General features: G+C 39.0%; 1 protein-coding gene across 1 annotated transcript; it reads right to left on the bottom strand.

The window, feature by feature from the left end:
• Positions 1–895: 895 nt before the first annotated feature.
• LOC104503606 (N-acetylated-alpha-linked acidic dipeptidase 2-like) lies at positions 896–24,889 on the bottom strand. The gene is made up of 13 exons (XM_010150870.1): positions 24,756–24,889; positions 23,090–23,201; positions 19,857–20,043; positions 18,015–18,116; positions 17,085–17,210; positions 16,262–16,448; positions 15,077–15,170; positions 11,905–11,990; positions 11,192–11,311; positions 10,673–10,755; positions 7,928–7,991; positions 5,540–5,607; positions 896–991 (listed from the first exon to the last, which is right to left on the bottom strand). The coding sequence occupies exons 1-13, from the start codon at positions 24,835–24,837 to the stop codon at positions 896–898; spliced, it is 1,407 nt and encodes a 468-aa protein (XP_010149172.1). The 5' UTR covers positions 24,838–24,889.
• Positions 24,890–25,024: the final 135 nt, after the last annotated feature.

Raw genomic sequence — 25,024 nt, 5'->3', positions numbered from 1 at the left:
AGGCTGCCCTTGAGCTTCACATCCCCCACCAGCCCCTCCCTGTTGGTGAGAACAAAGTCCAGCATGGCACCCCTCCTTGTCGGCTGTTCTATCACTTGGATAAGGAAGTTGTCATCAACACATTCCAGGAACCTCCTGGCTTGCTTGTGCCCTGCCATGTTGTCCCTTGGGGGATATCAGACATCATGAGGACCCCTATGAGGTCTGTGAACATAAGGCAGTTGTTATCTGTCTGTAGAGGGCCTCATCCACTCGCTCGTCCTGCCCAGGTGGCCTGTAGCAAACCCCTACTACTGTGTCCCCTCTCCCTGCCCTCCCTTTAATCCTGACCCATAAGCTCTCCGTCAGCTCCTCATCCATCCCCAAGTGGAGTTCCACACACTCCAGCTGATCCCTGACATAGAGAGCAAACCCCCTCCACACCTCCCCTGCTTGTCCTTCCTGAAGAGCCTCTATCCTTCCATTCTGACACTCCATTTGTAGGAGCCATCCCACCACATCTCCGCAATGCCAATGAGGTCATAATCCTGCAAGTGTGTGTACATCTCTAATTCCTCCTGTTTATTCCTCAAGCCCTGTGTGTTTGCATAGAGACATTTAAGTTGGGCTCCCGAATGAAGCTCATTTACTGGCTGGAGTGGCTGGAATTCTTTTGTGCTGCTCTCCAGGTGCCCTCCTGCTGTGATCCTCCTCAAGGCTCTGGGTATCTAGTGCTGGAACGAGTATCAAACTGGCAGGAGTGGGATGGATTGAGGTTCCCCTCCCTCGGCAATTTTAGTTTAAAATTTTTGTAGTTTTGCATTGCGGCCATCAATAGCACATCTTGACAAATTCTGGAGAGTAGCCATGCTATAATATGATGAAAATATTGGGAAAGAAAAAGCAGATTAACAACTTACCTGGGATAGCTATTATTTTCAGTTGAAGGATCTTTCTCAAGCCAACTCTCATAAAGAGACTTATTTTCATAACCCTCATCAGGGCTTAAAATCTGGAGAGGAAAACATAATCTCATTGAAAGTACCTCTAACTCAGTTCATGATCAAAGGAGACATTTACAGCTATCTGCATCATTCTTAGTCAATAGCATTGCTGCACGCAGGGAAGTACACATACACTGTTTACATTTGTGACATACATTATGGATCCCAGCCACAAAAAGCACCTCACTGGCACTTGGAACCATCCACAGAGAGTGAGGAAGAGCAGGTTAAAAGATCAGGGACACTGAGCTGGAGCTCATCCACTTCTGGGGGATCCTGGGGATTTCTAGGCCTTCTTACCACCCCATTATAGCACTGCGTACGTACCCACAACAGCATACATAACGCTGTGGAGCTCCTCCAGCAGCCAGCAAAACCCAGCTGCTTTCCTTTCAGCAGGCAAGAGGAGATGACAGCCCCTACCCTGTGGAGGTTTGCCCCGCACAACAGCAATATTGTCCCAACAGGCTGAGGCTGAAATTTAACTGCTTTTTGTGTAGGAAGAGTACAAAAAAAATTGTGGTGGAAGGAAAGGTCAAACCCAGTCATTATATTACAGGAGACTCAACAAGACTAGAGCATCATTGTGTAAGACACTATGTAAAACTATAGGTCCCACCCTTACCTTAAAAAAATCTAAAAGCTATGTAACCAGGATGGAAAATGTAAGTATTAGTACAGCCATCATACATCCTGGCAAACTATGAAAGAGTATAAAATTAGTTGATCAGAGCTTTTAGAAAATCCGTGGCAGAGGTAAAAATAAATCAAGACTCTGGCCCTGACTTCCATCTACACTTTAACAATCTTTAATAGTCATGGTCCTTTAAATACAAGATTGGCTATGACTTGCAGAGGATTGGGATGGGTTTTTTTTCCCCTAAAATGCAAAGCATAAATATTCATGGCTAGATACGCAGTCCCACCGTGTTGTTGAGACTTAAATTTTGCACTTAAAAATAAACAGACTCCAAATTGAAAATCCAAAGGGTTCTGACCTCTGAGATTATGTCAGTAGCTAGCAGAAAAATAACAACTTTGTGAAGCAACTGTTTGGCTGCTGTCATTTTCACAGCACTTTGGTCAAGTTCTAGGGCTAAATTGAAAATGGCACATTAATAAGAGCAAGCTGAACTCTGACATATGAGAGTAAAAGTATTCCACGCTCTGGCAGAGAGGTTATTCTGACAGCTCTGGTCATATAAAAACCATTGGCCAGATTTTTCATACAGCACTGAAAGCCCAAAAAAACATACTATTTGTCCTGACCTAGATCCAAATCTAGAATCAGCGTAAGTCTACTGCTACCTTAAGATGCAGAGTTCTTTAAGTGTAAACACAAAGCAAGAAGTGATGATCAGAACAGGGGAATTGGAAACAGACTATTGCAGATGCTGGCTGGTGATGACCAGTTGTCTAAAGCCTAACAGTACAGCAGGGCCAAAAAATACTTTCAACAGCTGAACATCCCATCAGTATGCTGGGGACCACGCTTAAATGCAGCACTCTTTGAAAGATGACATTTCATTTTTTTGGTGAGAATTGGCTCACTAAAAACATAGAAGTTGGATAATTGGATGTTGGACTCTTTAATACGAACAGAAATAACTTTCTTCTGGACATACATAATCAGCCACATCTGCACTAGTGTTCTTTCACATACTGGGCTTTCCGAATGAAATTCAATCTCATGCAAAACCTTAATGCCAAACATAGGGAACATTTTGGTCCCATTTAAGCTGTTTCTAAGTATTAACTAGGACTCCTGAGGTCCACAGGACTTCTCACCATTTTTATTCAAGAAAGTAACAGCCACGATATGCAAAGACTTAATGTGTCGAGGCGTTGATGTGTACATCAGGCTTCCCCAGCTCATCCAAAACCAAATGCATTGTAGTTGAAATCGCAAAACTACAAATATAATCACTGCCTTAGTCCTTCTAGCCCTTATAGAAATTAGGGTCTTTTTCAGATTAGTGGAACAGATAGAACTGATTAGCAAAGATACAGATTGTAGTCTTTGGTTATCTTTATAAAAGGCTGCCTAAATGCAAGTGAAGGGGAAAAAAAATGCTAAGCAGATCCCTCTGCAGAACAGAGCTTCCCCATTCTAGCTATTGCTTTAGCTTCTCTCCCTCTTTTGCTACTCAAATTCACTGGAATTTCTAGAGACCTGGTGAATAAGGATGTTTGAACCCTTAAATGAACTGTATTCTGCGATGCCAAAAGCAGTGAGCCAAGTAAAAGATGTGCCAAATTTCTACGGGTTCTCCAGTCATCTGTATACATGTTTCTATGCCAACAAAAAAGGTGTCTCAGCTAGAATCAGTCCTTCAGCAAACGCCCTTTGATATCCCTGACAACTCTCTAACAGTCCATCAAAACATCTTTTTCCTTGGGAAAATTCCAACAACCTCTACAAATGATCTTACAGAAAAGTTGATGAGTGTAAGTGTTTTAGAGAAAGGTTTCACAGCCTGTGATTTATGGATCACTGGAGGTCACGGGTGGCACATCAACACTGGTAAATAAAAGATGGTTCAGAAATTAAAACTACAATGTGAATCACTAAAAGAATTGAACCATGATTTTATTTTTCAAAAAGATGAGCGACAAACTGGGTTTAGTAGTAACAAAAATAGGAAAACACTGCTCTAGAAAAATGTGGCAAGGAAAGTCTCAAATTTATTTATTAAGACAGCAAAAAAAAAATTATTTAGAAGAAAAAATGGATTGCAGATGAGATTCTTTGGAGAGAGACAATACAATAAAACTGGAGAAAGTGCTCTTCAACTGTGTACAGAAAGCAGAGAACAGCAGAGAATGAGAATGTTGTTGCAGAATCCTCCTTTGTGGAACAACAGAAAAGTAGTTGTGGGTTTTGTCTATAACAAGCTCACAAGAAAAAAAAAGTCTGAGGTGTTCCAACAGTGGCTTTAAGGAGCTCAAGAAATTGCAAAACTTTTCACTAAAAACTCTCTACCATAAGATAATCTCCTTTCACAAATGGAGCTATGAAGAATATGGATGTATATAATGTACTTCTAGGAGCTTTTTAGCAAGGAAACAGCATGGAATTATGGAGTAGTTGTCAGATTTTCTATTGTTTACATCATGTTTCTACTGCTAAAAGCTTAAATAACACTGAATAGGAAAATGATCAAAAAAGCCAGTCTCAAGTACTTTGTATGGTACTTTAATGGAAGTTTTCCACTCAAGGCCAGTAATAGTTGACTTAAGATCAAGAGTGAGGTACTATTTTTAGCCTGGAGCATTCTTTTACTTTGTTATCTTTTGCAGAAAATGTATTCCTGGGTTGCTGCAGGCAGAAAGTAAGTTATTTTATCCAGGGCTCTGCAGCACTTGGGAGACAGAAATTTTTATAGGCTGAACAGAATGCCCTTCATTGTGCAAAGTGTCACTGCTAATGTTTGAACAAGCACAGCTGCTTCCCCAGCAGGGAAGAAAGATCAAGTTAGAAAGACTTGATAAGCAAATAAAACGTAGTAAAGAAAAGCAAAGTGTGGGAATAGCATAGATAAACTGCCCCAGATTAAAACCATGGCATTTCCAGTGGTAAAAGAAAGTGTACTGCATTCGAAAATAACTCAGGATGAGTGCGTCTAATGGGATGGGAGACCAGTAGCTGGAGTCATGCTGCCAAATGCCATTACCATGCCGATTTTTACAATGGGCCAAGTCACTTGGGTTCCCTTAATATCAGGTGAAAAAATGCTTTGAGAGTTCTGTGTGTACAAGAGTAGACAACCACGTTTGGTCAAATGAATCTCATCCTAAAGGTACCTATTTCTACCCACTGCCTTTAAAGGGAGACGACATTGTTTAAGTCAGACAGGGATGTTTTGTGATAATTGAGATGAATGCAGATCTGAGGACAGTGACAATGGCTCATGCTAGGTGCCTAATCTGGTGAACTCCTCACATGGCCAATTAAGTTTCATGCTTTAATGGATTGAAATCTCTCAGCCTTATGATCATTCATCCTGAGAGGTGAAAGCAAATGAGACATGATTAGACCACTTGTCATCATGAAAATCCATAAATCTGGCCTGTTACAAAACCCCTTCAATCCTTCAATATTTATCACAGTATTTCAGAGGCTCAGTGAGATATGAAGGAGATTCAGGGGGAACAGACAGAAAATGGTAGCTAGCCAATGTGAAGATGAATAGATTCTCTTTTGAACACGAAATGGAAATTTAAATTGTAATTTATTTCCTTGAATACCTACCACTTTAGAGAACTGTCTTGCTCAACTGTTTTATTATCTTGGTTTTATTATTATTATTACTATTTGTTACAAATAATATTCCACTTCTGTCACTGGCACATTTCAACCTTTCTAAGAATTCTGAGGAACTGTGAGCCTGGACTGTGTAGCAGTGATGGGATGTTTTGCTATTGACTTTGGTGGGATCAAGATTTTCCCAACACGGTGATAAGATAAATCCAATACTATTCAATAATTTGATTTTATCCAATAAACTTGCAACATTCTTAGAAAATCACAAACAACAGATACTGTGATTCTGTACCTCTTTTGTCAGATTATACACCAGTTTGTAGAGAAGAGGGGTGCAGTCAACTCTTAATGTGTAGTTACCTGAAAAAGAAACAAAGACATGGTCCCTTCATGTGCCAGTGGCATTGAGTTCTTAGCGGATTAAACCCTGCAGTCTTTTCTTAGAAAAACTTCTTGACTCTAAGGCAAGAATTTAGATCTTGCCTCAGAATATATACACATATAGACTACTGGGTCACATTGTATAAGAAACTGCTACTGCATGCCAATGATTCATTGGTTATAATACACACATACTAATGTAATTAAGCCTCCCCATAGCTCTAAAATATGCCCAACTATCCCTTATTAGCTACAAGCTCTTGTCACTCCTATGCTCCTTGAAGTTTGTGTCTAACAGAAGGCAATGGTAATATCCTGCTTTCTATAGGACGTAAAAAATAAGGTTAGTGCATCCAGGAACTGTGCATGAGGACAGACATTCAACTCAAGATGTTTTAAGAAGTCTTTCAATGCAGCTGCTTATTGTCTTATCATAAGAAGGACTTTTTCAATGCATTTGCAGGCTAAGACAATTCATCTTCAGAGTAAGAGACTTGCAAGAGACTCCTCTGGACTTGCTCCAGCACATCCATGTCCTTCTCATGTTGGGGGCCCCAGAGCTGGATGCAGAACTGCAGGTGGGGTCTGATCAGGGCAGAGGTGATCCTCCCCGCTATGGTTTTAAACTTTTGGGTCATTCTTTGCACAGTGTATACTTACAAGAAGACTAGACTGACAGTTACAGAACCTCCCCATGATGACATAAAAAGACTAGATAATGTTAATCATGTTTCCAAGTAGAGTATATATTTGAGAACTAGAAATTAAAGTCGCAAAAATGCTCAGCAGGATGACCCCACTATTATTCTTTTCATTGCTAAAGGACAATAAATAGAAATAATTTGCTGTCCAAAATGTGGCATAAGAAGTGCTGTGGAGAATATATAATGATAAACAAAACAATCAGTAGAGTACATGGATGCTATGGCTCTACAGGGGATTTTAAGGCTCAGTCAGGTCCAAGATACTTCAAACAGTATGCTGAATATGGTGTTCTTTTCCTTATTACACTTTTCCAGTGGTTTTACTTTCACATTAACGCATAAAGCACGAGACACATTTGAATAATCAAGATTTGGAAGAAAATTGTTAAGGCAGCAGCAGGTTGGCTGCAAACCAACTAAAAAATACGTGTTACAATCCATGCTGAGAGTATGAAGCAGTTGTAAAGCTATTCTTTCATTCATGAGATCTTCTAGGCATGAAATTCTGCTCCACTTTTTACACAGCATGTAGGCTGCCTAATTGAAGGAACAGCTCTAACCCTCCCTATACCCCAACTCCAACTGAGCATTTAGAAACTGCGTTTGGCTTTTCTTTCCTTCCAATCCTTTTGTGACAGGCAAATTTTTCAGCTGACAGGAATAAAATGAGTTCTTAAATATGCCTTTTGATAGCCCTTTTACTCACACACAGTAAGCCGAAATAAGTTGGGTTTAACTTGGGAAGAGCAATGTACTAAATAATTGAGGTTAGATGTGGGACATCCTCACAGGATCCTACTGACTACTATTTCAGCACAGAAAACAGCACATGAAGACATTTTATAATAATGCTCTGTATAATTTCTGAAGGATTTTGTGATTTAGGTCAGTCTTGAGCCCAAATTTAAAAGTCCAGTTTCTAAGCAGCACTCCTGTATGCCAGATTCACCTTAGAATCTGCAGGGCACAGTAAATTGGGTAACGGTGGATCAGGTTTTTGTGAAACACTCTTTAGCACTTATTTTTCTAGGAGAGCCCTGCCATAATACATAGATTACTCCCTGCATATCATCCCTGCTCATAGCAATAAGCAAATGAAACCACACTGGCCTAAAGCACCAAAATTACTTCCAATCCTCACAAAATGTAACCCTAAGGTCTCCACACAAATTGTCTTGTAATAAATTAGTGTCCATTATAATTGCACAGGAAAAGGAGCTGGAGCTGCAAACAGAACAAGGAACAGTCTCCCATATATTAAAGCTGCAATTGTAAATTGAAGCTAATGAAATTAAAAGAGAATTTAACATTCAGAGTGCTCAGATGATTAGCACAGAATACTAAACTCCTCTGGAGGAGGCATTCTGGACTCCAGACACGTGAGCTGCAGCTAATGGATGGCGTTATTAGCAACAAGAAAGCAACATGAGAATTTAACTTGTTCTCTCTCTCCACTTAATTCTGTATTTGCTACAATTATTCTAAGCATCACATTATCTACCTCATGTTTGCCCACCCTCGATGCAATAACTAACATGCAGTGAACTATAACTGACATCTGTGAAGTAAGGTGAGGTTAAAAATAAAAGACACACCTTCTATAGAAGAATCTGCGTTGATGTAAGCAACTGCGCGTTCCTGGAGGACTCTGGCATTTTCCTGGGGTTGTAAAAGTGTAATTATTACTTTCAATTAGTGACATCTAGTCAGGAACATGTTGAGTGCACTGGTTTTTACAGTACTGCCTTTAAGAACCCAGTCAGGATAAGTAGCACTATGTACCTTACTGATTACATTAATGTTTGAAGATGGGTCAATGATCTGGGCACATGAAAGTCAATCCTGCTTTCTGGGACTTTATCTGGAAAACATCCACAAAATATAGGGTCTGTCTGCTGCATCACAGGGAACAAGATGGAACAGGAAAATTACTAAACAGCATTGTAACTGGGTAAATTAAGGTTAAATATATTACTTTAACCCTGTGCTTGCAGTGCTTTTTGAACATCCAACATGTGACCCAGAATTTCTCCACACTTTTAATCCCAAGTTATTCATGTGAGCTCCCAGCACTGACCTTAATTTTAACACTGATAAACCATGTACTGCTCTCATTTCTACACTCTTCCGTTTCAAAAAGGGATGAGTCAAAGCACTGACATTTCCTATTAAAATTAATTTGACTGTTTTGAGTCAACCAAGCATTTCTTTCATGCTAAATATATACACACATCGTTAATTATTTGAAAACTAGTAATTATGTTTGAAATTGATATTCTAATCAGCAAGTGGTATTTTACTAAGTCTTGGGTCTGTGATAGATATTCTAATTAAGTTAGTTATTGTTATTTGATTCATTCAATTTATAACCCAACTAATAATTTGTAAGTCATGTGAACTAAAAATTGGATTGTTAATTGATTATTTCATAAATAAATTGATACCTTTAAAACAAACAGGTGAGGAAATTCTGCAAAAGAATATGAATGGAGGGAGCAAACCTGTATATGCAACATAAATTCCTTCATTTGTGAGCAATGGAAATTGTCTATGTAACAAAAGGATATTGCCACACTTGCTGCCTTTTTGTTACACAGCAGACAGTGAATATAATGGGTTAATTTTCCTCAAGATTTAGTAGAAGACAGATCTGGCAGCTGCAGAAAACATGAATGTAAGCTGTGAGGAATGTCTCTAGAGAAACTGAATCTAATTTAGGTGTCAAAGAGAGGAATGCACACAACCAAGATAAAGCAAGAAAACAATAATATAAAAACATTGAGGTTCAACTGAGAATTGTGCTCATGGCTTTCGAATCTAGTACAGCTGCCATTTCATGAAATAATGGATGGTAGATTACTATCTATCTATTAAATAAATCTATCTATTAAACTGTTAAACAAAAACCAGCAGTAGCAATATGTGAACAAATCAAACCTAAAAAGAACCCCTTGTTTATTCATGACTTGCTCAAGATAAATTGATCTTTTAAGTATCAGTATTTTATATTCCTCATAGTTAAAAAAATTGTGCTTTTTCTTGACAGCATCCAAATATGTGCACAGACACATAGACAAAGAAATCATAAAGTTTTATATACAGTATACTTCCGTTACCAGTGGAGATGAAACTTTAATGCCAACTCTTTAAAATGTCTCAGGAAATTATTTTAAAGATAATTTAAATTATGCTTTCTTCATCTAATGTCCCATAAACCAACAACAAGATGCAGACAGTCTATTGCAGATGGAAGCCAAACAGTTTATGAGAGAAAGAACTAATCCAAAGGAATCTCAGCTTTGTTAGTAGAAAAATGATGTCCCTTTTCTGTTTGGGAGTATGTTTCTGGCTTTGTTCCCTCCTCTGACACATGTAATTTTGCTATGTAAATTTGTGGTTTACTAAAATACATGCCAATAAAGTAAAACCAAATTAAAAATTTAAATAATTCATTTTATAGATTTTGAAATCTCTATCCATGCATCTAAATAGAACCTTATAAATAAAATTGTAACAGAAGAACAAGACATTTCTGTTAAACCATTCAATACTAATAAATTGACATTGTTCAGCAGAAATTCAGTGTTTCATTGGACAATTTTCTGCCTTCTCAACTTCTAATTTGGATTTTACAGACAAAGCAATGAAAACTCTTGTAAGACCTGTATTTCTTAGTGGGGCCGAACAAATCCACTTACAGGGTTAAAAAGTGAGCATGCTCAACAGGAAAATGAAGAGAAAAACATTCAGAACCTCACTTCTGAATTGCCCAACATCCTTCTCTCAGGCAGGAATGGAGTCAGGGATACACTACAGAATTAATCAATTATCCTTCCCTGAGACTCTGCAATGCTGGAAGTTTCACATGATTTTGGAACTATTCACTCATAGACTACCTACCTTTCCATTTCCCCAGGAGGGTTAATTTCCACACAAAGGGCTTCCTGGGCTAATGGATCACAGGTATGTGACCTGGACTTTAGAGAAACTAAGGAATTTCTCAAATAGAAAGTTAAAAAATAAACCAATTTACCTTGTATAAAATACTATTATGATGATAAATGAAGGGATAGATTTCTACACAGAGACCACTGAGGGACTTTAGCTTTGAATCAAAGTAGGTTTTTAAATCTTAGAAGCATTAGTGCAGGTACACTGTAAGAAGTTAGGTATGTAATTTGTCTAAATATATGAGCAACTCAGAGCACCTTGAAGGAGTCTTGTGCTCCGATTTTACCTTGAAGCTATTGATTGCAGTAGAGGAATAGATACCACTGGATATTGCACCTGCCTGCAACAGACTTTCAAATTTGGTTTTCTTTACATTAATTTATATTTACCTCAGCCCATTCTGTGGAACCCAACAATCCAAATTCTTCTGCATCCCAGCTAGCAAAAATAATAGTTCGCCTGGGTCTCCAACCTGCAATCACATAGTTAAACTTGAAAATTCAACTTAAAGTTAGAAAGTCTAGTGAAAGATCACCACAGTTAATTGAAATCACTTTTTAAAAATAACAGTTAATTGGTTTGGCAGTAGAAAAAAAAAATCCTCTTTAAACTCTTTAGTGGAACATATCATTGCAGAGGCATTTCTTCTTGATGCAATGTTTTCATTCCACAGAGCTAAGAGGGTACTATTACACTGATGAGAGATGTGAGGAAATAAAATAAGCCAACTAAGATGCAATACTCTATAACCATCTCTTCAATGAATTTGCATCTTTCATAATAAGAAATAAAATTTTCTGTAGAGGGGAAAACTTAAATCGACACAACTGATTATGTGACCATTCAACACAGTTTCTCAAAGCTGTTGTTTTCCATATCCAACATTTTATGTCTGTAATAACTGTTACCTTCCATCTTCATTTTACCAAAACTCCGTACAACCTCTTGCAGAACAGCTGCACCCGTAGTTGGATCGATACCACCAAATACCCAGGAGTCTCTATGACCTCCTAAAATAATATATCTGTCTGGAAACAAACACGCAATATCAATCATCAACTAAAAATGCATTTACGTTACCTGTATTTCCTTTGCTGGCATCCCTACTTGTGTCAAACAAAATATGAAGTTTAATAGCAGTGCTACAAACTTATTTTTCAAGGTAATGTACAATCATTCACTTACTCTACTGAAGTACAGGAAATATTTTATACATATTTTTCCAAGTAAAACGCTTTCATGTATGCGATCTGCTATTAAGTATCAACAATAGTATGTTGAGGTCCCAAATGACCACTGGTTTTCTGTACTTAGCATGGTGTTAATTTTTGTAAAGGTAAAATGTATGAATGATGTAAGAGGAAACCTACTTATGATTCTATGACAGGCATTATAAAAAAAATTCTCCTACATCTATCATTCTAGCATTCCCATTCAAATATATTCTTGGAACTGCCAGTGAAAAAGAGTGTGATGAGAGGGACAGGACAACTATTAAGAGTACCTAAGATTCCATATGATCTAGCTATCTAAAAAACTGGAGGTTTCTTGCAACATGACAACCATTTAACCAAACACAAAATAAAGACAGAATTAAAATCCTCAAGCACCCGATGCTCACCTGGTTCCACAGCTCCTCTGAGGATGCCAATGACATTGTAAATTCGTGTTATTTTATTGTTTGTATGAACGTGCATTCTGACTTTTCTGAAATGAAAAGCAGTATGGAGTAACCATGTCTGACTGAGAAGGCAACAGAAAGTCAATGTAATAGCTTGTAAACCAGAAAGTCTGTGCTTCTTTTCTGCTTTGTGTGTTCAGCACTGATCTAACCTGTCTCATGCTCTATCAGTGTCCCATTTTTTATTTCAGGTTAATCTGCTGGCAGAAAGATGCCTTAGAAACAACCCTACAAATTGGGCTAATCCATAAACTTCCAAGCATTTACAGAATTTATTGAATTAGTATTTACGGGAGTCAATTGGATAATCTTTTCTTAGATGAGTAAATGGAAAAGCATATACATTAATTAAAAATACATTAACATTTTGATTAAAATTATAATTATGGATATACATATTTTTATGAAGAATAGACTCTGGTATTCTAGCACAATTCCATGTAGTAAGATAGAACTTGGAGAGAAGATCATTAGAAATATTCATCCAGGAATAAATTGAAATCTCTGTTTAGGACAGCAGATACAGGTGATCAACATTTGTCAATCCTTCATCCCTCCTCCCCAGTAAAATCTGCTTGTGAAATGTTATAAAAAAGGCTGGACATTCAGACATTAGGAGAGCTAAAAATAATGTAGTGTTCTGCCCCTCTTAACCTGGAGAAGAAACAGGCCATTAAACAATGTGTGTCTGGCAAAGCCCCAAGAGTTTCACATTTGAAGTTATCTTTTCAGTTGCGAATCTGCATAACTGTCAAAACTAAAACCAACTTCAGGACAGCTACTGGATCTTTGCCCAGAAGTAACTGACACTGGTGCCTTGAGCATGCATATACTTGCACACTTCCCATGTGCGAGTGACTTTCTACCCAGACTCAAAAGGTTCCTTTTGATATGGAGCTACTCTGAGAAAGAACTACATGTCGGATTAGCCAATATTTACAAAAACTGTTACCCTATCAAGTAGGAAGATGTTAAAAAGTGCAGTCAAATATATTTCCCATGTAATTGTTTGGTGGGTGAATCACATTGTTTCTTTTCTCACTGTTGTTCTTCAAGACATTCCAAACAGCATCTGCCCCTGTACTCTGCCCTGGTGAGACCCCACCTGGAGTGCTGCATCCAGCTGTGGAACCTCCAATATCAGAAGGATATCGACCAGTTGGAACGAGTCCAGAGGAGGCCACGAAGATGATCAGAGGGCTGGAGCACCTCTCCTATGATGAAAGGCTGAGAGAATTGGTCTGGTTCAGCCTGGGAAGAGAAGGCTCCAGGGAGCCCTCATTGCAGCCTTCCAGTGCCTGAAGGGGCTACAAGGGTGCTGGGAGGGGACTTTTTACAAGAGCCTGTAGTGACAGGACAAGGGGGAACGGGTTTAAATTGAAAGCGAGGAGGTTTAGATTAGATATCAGGAAGAAGTTCTTCACGGGGAAGGTGGTGAGGCACTGGAACAGGTTGACCAGAGAAGCTGTGGATGCCCCATCCCTGGAAGTGTTCAAGGCCAGGCTGGATGTGGCTTTGAGCAACCTGGTCTAGTGGAAGGTGTCCCTGCCCATGGCAGGGGGGTTGGAACTAGATGATCTTTAAGGTCCCTTCCAACCCAAACCATTATATGATTCTATGATTCAATTATGTCAAATATGCTTTCTTATTTATTTATTCCTACTTTATTAATTTTCAGCTAGTGTTAAAGCAGAGCAGAAAAGAATAATGATCAATGAAGTCTTTATGAAATCATATACTCAGACATACTCTTGTTTTGCAGGAGGTGGAGCAGTGAAAATGATTCACCATTTTCATATACTGTTCATTGTGATCCGCTACCACTCTTCACAGACTATCTCATGTAAACCAAAAGTATTTTTATGTGAAAAAAGGATAGGAAAGTGATCTTCAGCTTTACCAGTTCTAAACAAGGAAGAATGCTATGACAGCCCTTGACAGCCAGTCAAATCCCAGATCACCATATACAATTGTTATGTGGCTGGGTCTCTAGAAAGCGACTCTGTGAGTGCTGGAGACCCAGACACTTGTATTTCTCCTTTAGAGCTGAAAAAAGGTAAGCTGCAAACATACTATTGCTAACCCAACTGGTCAAAGGCCAGTTCTTCCCAAACAAATTAGTAAGATATATGAGCTTTGGGCTCTTCTGTTACCATCCAGGGCTTTCACGCATGGGGCCTACCAGCTTTAGGGAACAGCTGATGGACTCCCAAATCACTGCCACACTCCACAGCTCTAAGTTCACAGAAAGCCTGGGGGGCTTCCAATGGGCAAGAGAAACATATGTAGAAGAGAACTGTATTGTCAGTCCTTCCCCCCTTGACTGCTACAAGCTGGCTGACCTGTTGTCCTGCTGGTCATCAGAAACATAAAAGAAAGACCAAACTTGAAGTGAGAAGGAAGTTTAGTGTTAATTCAACAGTATTACGAAATGTCTACTTACTGCTCTACAGACAGTTTTAAGAGGACCAGTGAAACAATGCCTAAACCTTAAAGTAAGGATTAAAGCTGGAATATACCCTCTGAATCTGTCTATCCATTAACACTGGGGACACTGAGCAAAACCATAATTTTGATAATTTATTTTCGAATTCAAATAATTATCACTAATTGTTACCCACTCAGAACGAAGTAAATTTCTCCAGAATATCTCTGGATGTATTATTTCACAGTTTTTCTTGTTGAGATTTTTTTTTTCAATATATTATAAATAAGCAAGTGTTAAAACAGACCTTGTAGAAGAGTTCTCTGCAAATCCTGGCCCTATGTTATAAGACACATTGAGACTTCCCTTCCAGCTGCTGTCTGGAGCTGCAGGTCCTCCCATTGCACTGTTAAATGAAAACCAAGACAAATGTAGTTGACCAGTAGGCTAAAACCTTAAATTCCCTTAATGATTACTGCACCTAAAACAAGGTGTGTTGACAAAATTCTTAAAAACATTATGCCAGAAACAGATTGCTTTGAATTTTCCACATTTTCTGAAGCACGCACTATTACAAAACATCAATAAATACAAGTAACAGCATAGAATTTGGCATCTTCGTATAAATTTTTTTGCAGAACATTTGTAAATACTGATTTCTGGTGAGATGGACATGTATATACTCACCGTAATAATATTTCTGCATCATGATATCCAATGGGATGAACTGGAATTTTTGGAACCCCTACACCTTCATTAACTTTATACCTGAAAGTGTACTCTGAGAAACCAGAACAAAATGTCAAGTTTACAGTGTTCTTAGCAATTTTCACCAAACTGGAAATACTTTTGAACAGTGCAGCCACAAGCATGCATCAAGTTTTTAATTCTTACACCTTTTCTTAGATATTGGTTCTAGGAAACCAATATGTAATGACAGAACCACAAACGTAAGAGTTCATCTGCACACCTGTGTAAGAGAAGTCCCCACATTTGATGCAAAGTTAGATTTGCTGTCCATCCCTATTATTACATCTCCTGAGCATGGGATAACCAAGCTGGTGTGTGAGGTGAAGACGGCCCCTGCGCAGCCTATTGACAGGCTGCAGAAGACACCAACAGATGCATTTACCTATATTGAAGACAGTCAATGTCTCTCTGAATCTGGTGGGCTAGGCACACAAAATCTATCCTGTTTTTTCAGCATGGTGTTGTGTTACGCCCCCAACAATGGTCACACAAGTCAGTGAGCTTTCCAGAAGCACCCCTGGGTTACCATCCCATCAGCAGACAGGACTGGGAGGCACCTTAGTTCAGGCTGAGTTGAGGATGCCTACAAGGACAAGACAAGCAGATGGTGCCAAATTTCAAAAGATTCCAGGCTACTGTTACTTTCAATACAGAAATTTTACTCCCTGTAAAGAGGATTTTAAACTGTTACTCTGCCTGGAATTTAAGATTAGCAAGGAAACATACCTCCAAGCAAAGTCATTGCTCCTCTTTGATGGTAGACTATTTTAAACTGGTCCTCTTGAGAAACACAGATATTTAAAAATGGCGATAAATTCTCAGCCATTTTCTCCTTCTTCACAGTCTATAAACCTACACATCCTGCTTTTCTAAGTCACAAAGCTGAGACCATACGAAGAGATTTTCCCCAAAGCTTAGTTTCCCTGCCTGCCTCAACAGCAACCAGTTGAAATGACATACAGGTAGAATTTAGTCTGCAAGAGGAAAATGAACCACTGTTAAGAAGAATTTTAAGCAGCTTTTTTCTTTGCATCTGTACTGAAAACCAGATGAATTTCTAAGTAACTTCCAGCACCAGTTTATAAAGTACTTGATGGCCCAAGGTATAGATCTTTCACTCACCTTTTGCAGGATAACCTGGTGTCAGGGGATCCCCAGCTCCATTCAGGTTTAACACATTCCCACGCTGGGCTCCTCCTCCTGGAAGATTCCAGCCATCTGGATAAGCACCTACTCCTGGGGCACAGTAGTCAGCAGGGTCTGAATAAAGTATGATCCCTTGGGCTCCTGCTAACATGGCATTTTTAACCTGCAAAATCAATTGCTTTTCAGAATTTTTTTTTTTAATGCAGTAGTAAATCTGAATGTTGCAATCTACTTCCACGGGGACATAGCTCTAGAGGTTGTGCATGTGGAAGAGTGAAAATGACCACAGACTCAGCAGAAAAATAAACCACAGTGAAACACAGTATGTTCATTATTTGTGTCACACCTTCAGTCATAGCTCAAGGCTATGAAATAAAGCACAGGATATAAAACTGAGGCACAAAAACTGATGGCTATCCCCACTGTCCCACTATCACCGATGTTGTCAGAGTCAAGCATCTGTCAAGGCAGAAGAGTTAGTTATTCAATCTCTGTGCTTCAGATTCCTTATCAAACACTTACTTCTTCAAAATACTGCACTTCTATGGATGAAAAGCCTCAGTTCCCTAAACTAATCTTAAACAAGAACTGCCTAAGGAGTTTCAGTCACCTAATTCTCAGGACATTAATACATTCATCTGGTTTTATTGTTCTGGAAGTTAGTCTTAGAATGCAGTCACAATGGACGCATTGCAGGCTTCCTTCTGCTCATTTTCCAACTTCAGCCCTCGTAACTCCCACTGGCTCTACCACAAGCAGTGTCTGACCCACAGAGCAAAAAATAAACCACAGCCCTTACTTTGTTTCCTCTGAAGATCTTCCCATATCTGGCAATGACAATCTTTCCTGTACAGTTAATTCCCATTTCACGCTCCAGCTTAAAAAAATCTTCAGTGCGGCCATAATTCACATATACCAGATCTGCCTTCACAGAAAAGAAAAGCAGTTTCAGGGCAACTGGTCATTCAACAAAGAAAAGATCTGTTTTCATAAATACACAGTTTTATACACTATGTATGATCTAGGTGTGTTTTGGGTGGGTTTTTTTTGCATTTCTGCAAATGAGAACCAGTGCCCATAAAACCAACAGATTTCCATAATATTCTATAGGAGGCCTTGGCTCAAACTGCTGACCTTGTTCTACTATCCGTCACTTAATTGCAGCCCTATAAACTAAGGTTGGAAACTAGATCTATGTACTTTGATAAACTGACAAACATCTGTGGCCGTGAAAAAAATAGTGATATATATGAATAGACACAAAGTCTTGCTATTATGTGATTTCATTCATTTATGCAATGAAATGTTGCCCCTGACTTGTTTCTCCATGAAGAATTATCAGATTAAGTGAGGGACTTTTTTAGCCTTTGAAGATATTCCCTTAGTCCAAAATGTCTTCCAAATTGATTTATATATTGCTATTTTGACTTAAGTCTTCTCCATATGATTAAGGAATGTGGAGTAACCTGAGATGTATCCAGCATTTTCCATAAAGATAAAAGCTTTTCATTTATTGTGTGATTCAGATTTCTAGCACTTTGATAAAGCTTTTTTTTTTCTAATAGGAGACTTCTAACCTTTGCATAACGCAGCATAGCTGTCCCTGTGTTCTCTTACACTAATGGTTAATTAAAGATAGTACAAGAAATATTTTGAGAAGTTGGAGCAATCTATCCCAGCAAGTGTTGACTTCAGCTAACAATACTCTTACACAATTTCATTCCCTTACCTCTGGCACTCCTTGTGCTGAAAAGGCATTATAAGGTGGCAGTATATCGGTAACATTTTCATAGCCCTGTGGAGGTGGTTCAAACAATGATGTGTTGAAAATCTATCAATAAATAACAGAAGCCTTTGGTCAAGCGCTCTACCTCCAGGCACAAGTTTGTACACTAAGATTGGTTATTGCAAATGATACATCAGTTTCCATAAACTCTTAGCAAAAAATGCAATTCTAGCACACATAAGTTCAAATAGACAAAACAGAACCAAAAAAACCCCACAAACAAACAAACAACAAATAAACCCCAACAGCTAAGGATACATAGCTGATCTTTGTATAACAGAAAGTAGATGTGAATACAGAGATAGATCACTTGCCAGAAGATACTCATCAGTCAGTGCCTGAATCTAAGCAAAGAAGTAGCTGAAATTCATAGAATTATAGAACCGTTTGGGTTCGACAGGTCCTTAAAGACCATCTAGTTCCAACTCCCCTGTCATGGGCAGGGACACCTTCCACTAGACCAGGTTGCTCAAAGCCTCATCCAGCCTGGCCTTGAAGACATCCAATAATTGCCAAGAGGTGGTGACAATTAAAAGACACCTAGCTCATCCATGACATCACAGGGTTTTTTTGTGATTGCTCCCATCTGTATTATTACTCTTCTCTTCACCTCCTTTGCTAGCTATACTCCAGTTAAACATGCTGATTTTTATTACTATCCATTGTAACACTCATGTTGCCTCAAGGTTCATGTCCACTCTTTGTCACCTTATGAGATTATAGCTGAGAGACTGTTACGGTTTCTGGAAGAATTTATCCATTCTTTCACCTCTAAGCTCATGTCATCCCTGAGCACATATTGCTTAGTTTCTACCAGGGCTCTTTATCCCTACCTATATGCTATGGTGCTTCTCTAGCTGTCCCATTTCCTCTCCTTGTTCAGGCTACTTGTCAGATTTTATATCTACTTCTTTATTCTACTGTGTGTCAAAATGGAGAAGGTGACTACAACCCGACTGTTCATTATTACTTCCAACACTAACTTAGGAGACACCATAGGAAATCAGTAAGGATCAGGTTCAGAGCAAATGAAAGGACGTAGCACTTCATACAATAGATAGTATCTGTGTGGCACTCCTTACCTCAGCATTTTGCGGAAGCAAAAATTGTAGAGATGTTCAGTCAGAGTTTGGACAGGTACTTGTAAGAGAGATCTAATGAGGGTCACTAACTGGATGTGCCCTCCCTGGATGTCTTCAAAACTGAATGGGGCTTTGAGCAACCTGGTCTAGTGGAAGGTGTCCCTGCCCATGGCAGGGGGGTTGGAACTAGATGGCCTTTAAGGTCCTTTCCAACCCAAACCATTCTGTGATTCTATGATAGATCCTTGGCAGGGAGTTCTAATGAAGATTCTTAAAGAGACTAATTGCACCACTCAGAGAACCCCTGAGGTGAAAACAGCTAGACACTGAAGAATTGCATGCCTTAAATACATTTCTTTATTCTTAAACTTCCCTGTGCATCCACTTAAGGCTGTTTATGGAAACAGGATATTGGCCTAGATGTATCCTTAATCTGAACCAGTATGGACATTCTTACACCTTATGGTCTAATGGAGTTACTCGCAGCCTCTCCAGACGTCCTCTCTCCTGTATGAGGCACTGAGATTTCAGCCATTCTGCTGCACAGTCTGGAGAGCCATTTCTACATATGAGTTCTCTTTGCACCGGATTTTTTATCATATTGTAAAGCACATACTGGGATGAGTGGGTGGAAAACTAGAGAAAGAAACTGTTTCTTTAAAGAAGTCTTACATAAATACAGTTTGATCATTAAGAAGATCACCTCATTCCCATGATCAACAATTAATGAGATGTAGTTTGGCTGCTTTTCATTTGGGTACGAAAGAAGAACATCATAATGAACAAGTTCTGCTGAATCCAATCCAAATTCCTTCCACTGGCCTTGAATTTGTTTGGCAAGAAGAAGATTCTGTTCAGTTCCTGCGAGGTGAGGCAACTTGGTAAATGAGCTAGAGTAAAACAGAAAATCTCTAGTAAGCAACAAATGCAAAGAGGCACAATAGGGAACTCGCAGCAGTGTGTATAAAGTTTAATTCAAGCCACACACATGGAAAGCAAGGTCTGATAGTTAAAGTCTGAGCTTTATAAAATGATTGCTTATCAGAGTTTGCAACAACATAAGCACAAGATGTAGTCAGAGAAAAGGATCTTTCCTAAGGCCTTAAGACAAGCCAGCTGAACCATTCTCTTTGCGTAACAGAAATAGCCACATCTACACACAAGCAATGAAAATCACTCTCAAAGGCATTCAGAAAAAGAATATGAACAATATGCAAGGAGCAGAAATAGATACTCAACAGCTACACATTCAGAAAGGAGCCCTCCAAATAATTGCGGCATGTGATAATAGGTTTGTACACTGTTGGCATCACAGCTACCAAGAACTTTAACTTGAAAATCACTGTGTCAAATTATTTGCACAGATTTGTTTTTTTTTTTTTCCCCCTTAATCAGAAGCCTGAATAATAAAAGACTTAGCAACATTTACATCTAGATCAGATATAACACATAATGGTGATAAACAGTCAGAAACAATATCCAGCCCCTCTGGGCTACCCTACACAAATCTGTCTAGATTTTGTTTGGCCTACTGAACAAATGAGTTACGGTGAACACTGATCAGTCAGCTGGGTACCAGCTTTGAATTCCCAACAGGCTACTTGTTAATGGCCGCCCCAGGGATGTCAGATACCATTAATTACCATTAATTAATGGTACTAAATACCATGATTAGTACCACTGCAACCTGTCAGTTCGGACTATTTTCAACCCATTTACAACTTTTTCTTCAGTATGCGCTTCCTCAGCTTCCAAATGAGAATGCTGCAGGAGACAAGGTCCAAAGCCTTGTCCAAAGTCAAGGATGTTCCCGCCACGCCACTGCAACATCTCCTCTGATACACATAGCCAGTCATCACCTCAGAAAAGATAATCACCCTGATTAGGGTGATCATACAAACACATAGTAAAAAAATGCTGACTGTTCCTAACTATCTTTGCACTTCATGTGTTTGGAAATAGATTCCAGAGGGATGTTTTGATGCCCTTCCAGGGACCACAGTGAAGCTGACCCACTCACAGAGCCCCCAGGTTGCCCTTCTTGCCTTACTTAGAGATGGGGGCAGCATCAGCCTTGTTCAGACACCAGGAACCTCCTTTCGTCTCCAGAACCTCTCACAGACAGCAGCCTTGCAATCATAGCATCCAGGTCTTCATGTGAATCCCACCTGGCCTCTGGATCTGAGGCATCTAGATTCTCTATGTAGACCACAACCTCTTGCTCTCTACTCTTGTCTTTCCCTCTGTTTAAACTGTGCAGGTATGCACCAATGTCTGGAAGCAACCTTTGCCAGCACTTGTTGCCTGTCTTCGTCTTGCATGTTAATTCTCTAAAGTTTTTCAAGTACCTTTTAATTCCTTAAGTATTGTAGTTTGAAAATGACATATGCCATAAGGAAAAATATACTGAATAACATATTATGTCTTTTTTTTTTTTCATTTTTTCAATTTCATCCTCCCCAGAGATATTATTCATTGCGATGGCCAAAGTGCCTGCATTTTCTGAGAATCATAGTTTGTTTTCCCCACTTGACAAACACAGTTTTAGTATGAAAAACTAAGAATATGGATCAAAATTTTCCTGTTAACTTTTCTGTATGCTTTTAACAAACTTTTTGGATAGTGTATTAATATAATTGTTTTGCAGTTCCTGCTTTTTATTTGATTTTAGGCAAAAAACCCAGTATGAAGCATTTCACCCATCATCCAATGAAGCAGACAAACCAGATACCACTAATACCCTATGGCCAAAATCTTTAGCAGAATTGCAGAGCTATTTTATGCTCTCATCAATCTCTATGTTGCCTAGATTCTCATTCAAACATAATTTTCAGGAACTCTCCAAACTGCTGAGAGTAACAAGTACAAAATAAGATAAGGACTATAGACTTAAAAAGCTAATTGATGTTAGAAACGAAACCTTTTGATTTTAGAATAAATGTACAGAAATCAAATCTGCCAGTAATCCTCTGATGTTTACGATGCAGCTGCTGACTTAGATGCTGAATACCAACATGTTGCTAACCAGAGGTTATATTTGTTTACTTTTTGTGTGAATGTTTGTTCCTCTGTAGAACATACAAATATACACAATAATGATCTCTTTTTTTGTTTCCAGTGGAATACACAGCAAAACAAGGTATTTCTATATCCCTAGCATTTTTGATGTTTTAAAAGAACAGCATGGATGCACTAGAATGCAAAAAAGTATATTTAATAACAATTACATCATGTGAAACTTAACCAGCTGTGCACACACACTGTGCATGTACAGGGCCCTTCATCTTCTGAAATAAAAGGCAGGCTAGAATGGGATCTCAAGCACCCAATTAACAGCACATTATCCAGTGTGGCCATGCTAAAGGAATCATCAGTTGTAACTATGCATGCAACTGGGTGCCATGCAAACTTTGTAGCATTTTTAATGCTACCTTTTTAAATACATTAATCTTCTACTTAGATTAGCTGCTTGAACTGAAAGTTTAAGGAACCACTGGACAGACTATCAGTCAAATGTCATTAATAGCAATCAATTTATCCCAAATACAGTAAAATCACCTCAGTCTGAGACAAAGCAAAGTTATCCAATGTTAGAGTTTCAGATACTTGCAAGGAAAAACGAGACACACTGCATTAAATCAGGATTGTGGAAAATGATAATTAAAAAAAATAGTAATAAAGCACTGGCAGTAAAGCAGCCTGAGGGAAGTACACATAAGAGTACATCCACTCCACAAGATAACTTCAAATATAGAGGGGGGGGAACAGAAGGGTTATGAGTCTCTCCCTTCTCTGTCCCCCAGACATTCTGTAAAAATCCAATACTTGCAAAGCATCTTCACAGCTTTCAGAGAATGTTCCTTGGACCTGATGTTATCACTGTCTGGCTTTTGTTACTGGTAAAATTATTCAAAAAACAAGATACACAAGGCTTACCGAAGGAATTGTTTGATGTTTTCTGCTTTCATTTCAGCCACAAGATTCTGTCTCACATTTTGGTAGACATTTGAAGAGCTAGGGTTTCTTTCGGTCAGTTTTGTAAACCATCCTGAAACACATTTGAAAAGCTTCCTTCTTAGCAACAACTCCAGTCCTCACATATTTGAGTCCATGTGCAACCGAAAGGACGGAACAGGCTCATTAAAACCACAAGGATGAAAAGGGCTTAGAGCACCCCCTGTCAGTGTTTCCTGCTTCAGTCACAGAAGTGAAACAGAAAAGCCAAATACACTTTATTGACTGAATTTTCAAAACAATGACATAATTAAGAGCACACTCCTAAATCTCTAAAAAACAATCCCCTTTGCAAGGCACATTAATCTCCTGATAAACTATAGATTAAATTCTCAATCAACAGTTTGCATGGGAGGATTGAACTCCTGACACTCAGGATGAAATTCCATTGTTCATTTATACATATTTAGAAATTTATGCATAAGCACATTTAAAGTGAAGATCTAGGATTCAACAGCCACCCTGAAGCCACCCTGACAGCATTATAATAGTTACAGGTTTGGGGAAGGGGGGGCAGGGGAGGGTGTAGTCTATTTAATAATTAAAGGAATAAAGTTAACTGTGACCCTAGTCAGTTTTAAAAAGTTAAAGATTTTTCAGTTGCCATAAGTCTGAAAGGAGAGAGTATATCAACTATATGAACTTGTCTTTTAGAAAAAAAAACAAAACCAAAACCAAATCCTTTTACTATAATAGCTAGAAAACCCCAAACTGGGAAAATCGTCATAATAAAGGCAAGTATGTATGCTGTCACATGCACAGTGTGTGTGACCTTTTAGACTTAAATGCAATTGTAGTAACAATTTGACCGTAACAGGCATACTGGTTGAGGCCAAAGGTCCAACTTGCCCAGTATCCTGTCTTGGAGCATGTCCAAAAGGTGATGTTCATGGAAATGTATGGGAAAAGCACAAGCACCAGAAATTTGCAGCTCAGCAATGTCCTACATCAAACTAAAGTTTTTTTATATTTAATAGCTCTCATGTACTTTTGTTTTCCCCCATGCTTTAGCCTTAACTCTGTGCTACAGCAGAAGTTGTAAAAGGACAGATGCAGACATGTAGTTCTAAACTTAAAATCAAATGCTGCAGGTGACTGCAGAAAGAAACTAATGTTCAAGTGAAGTTCATTGTAAATGATGGAAAATTCAGCAACTCCACTCTTGGCTGTCAGTCAAAACTCCTCCTGTACATTATGTGCTTAATTTCTAAAAAAAGCAACTGTATAGGAGCATTTAAATAGATCATCAGTAAAAATCAGGAAATACAAATAAAAATAAATAATCCTGGAGGTTTTGCAAGCACAGAAGTCTCAAACTCTTCTATTAATCTCTCCTCTTTAAGCGTCAGACTGCCCGTTACGGGACGCTGTCAGTTCACCAGGGCACGTCTGGGGCTGAAGCACACAGTCGTTATATTCCTCTCCCTCCCCAAAGACCAAATTTGCTAGAGACAACCACCTCTTAGAAAAACAGTCCTTCAAAAGCAGTAAAAGGTCCCTGATGGGGAGTTAATCACAACAGGGCTTGCACAGAAGTATCTGTTGAGGACAAAGGCTGGGGGCTGAGCCCCGGTGTCTCTGTACTCACCTACCAGAAAGCCCAGCAAGAAACAGCCCAGCAGCCCAGGGCAGCCAAGCCATCTGCAGAGGGTGGCCTTGCTCCTGGCCATACCGGCAACTTTGCAGGCTGCCAGGAGGGCAGGCAAGCAGCTGCCTTCCTCCTCCTCCCTCTCCTCCTCCTCCTCCTCCCGCCCTCAGCCCCAGGGCTGCCCCTGGCTTCTGGGATTCTCAGCTCCCGTCCTGCCTAACCAGCCTTAATCCCTGGATGATGACAGGATTTTCTGAGCGCAATAAAAT

Source organism: Eurypyga helias, unplaced genomic scaffold, assembly GCF_000690775.1.
Source record: "Eurypyga helias isolate BGI_N326 unplaced genomic scaffold, ASM69077v1 scaffold844, whole genome shotgun sequence".
In the NCBI taxonomy this organism is placed as follows: domain Eukaryota; kingdom Metazoa; phylum Chordata; class Aves; order Eurypygiformes; family Eurypygidae; genus Eurypyga; species Eurypyga helias.
Note: the sequence above shows the minus strand (reverse complement) of the source record. Positions and strands in the feature narration are given on the sequence as shown.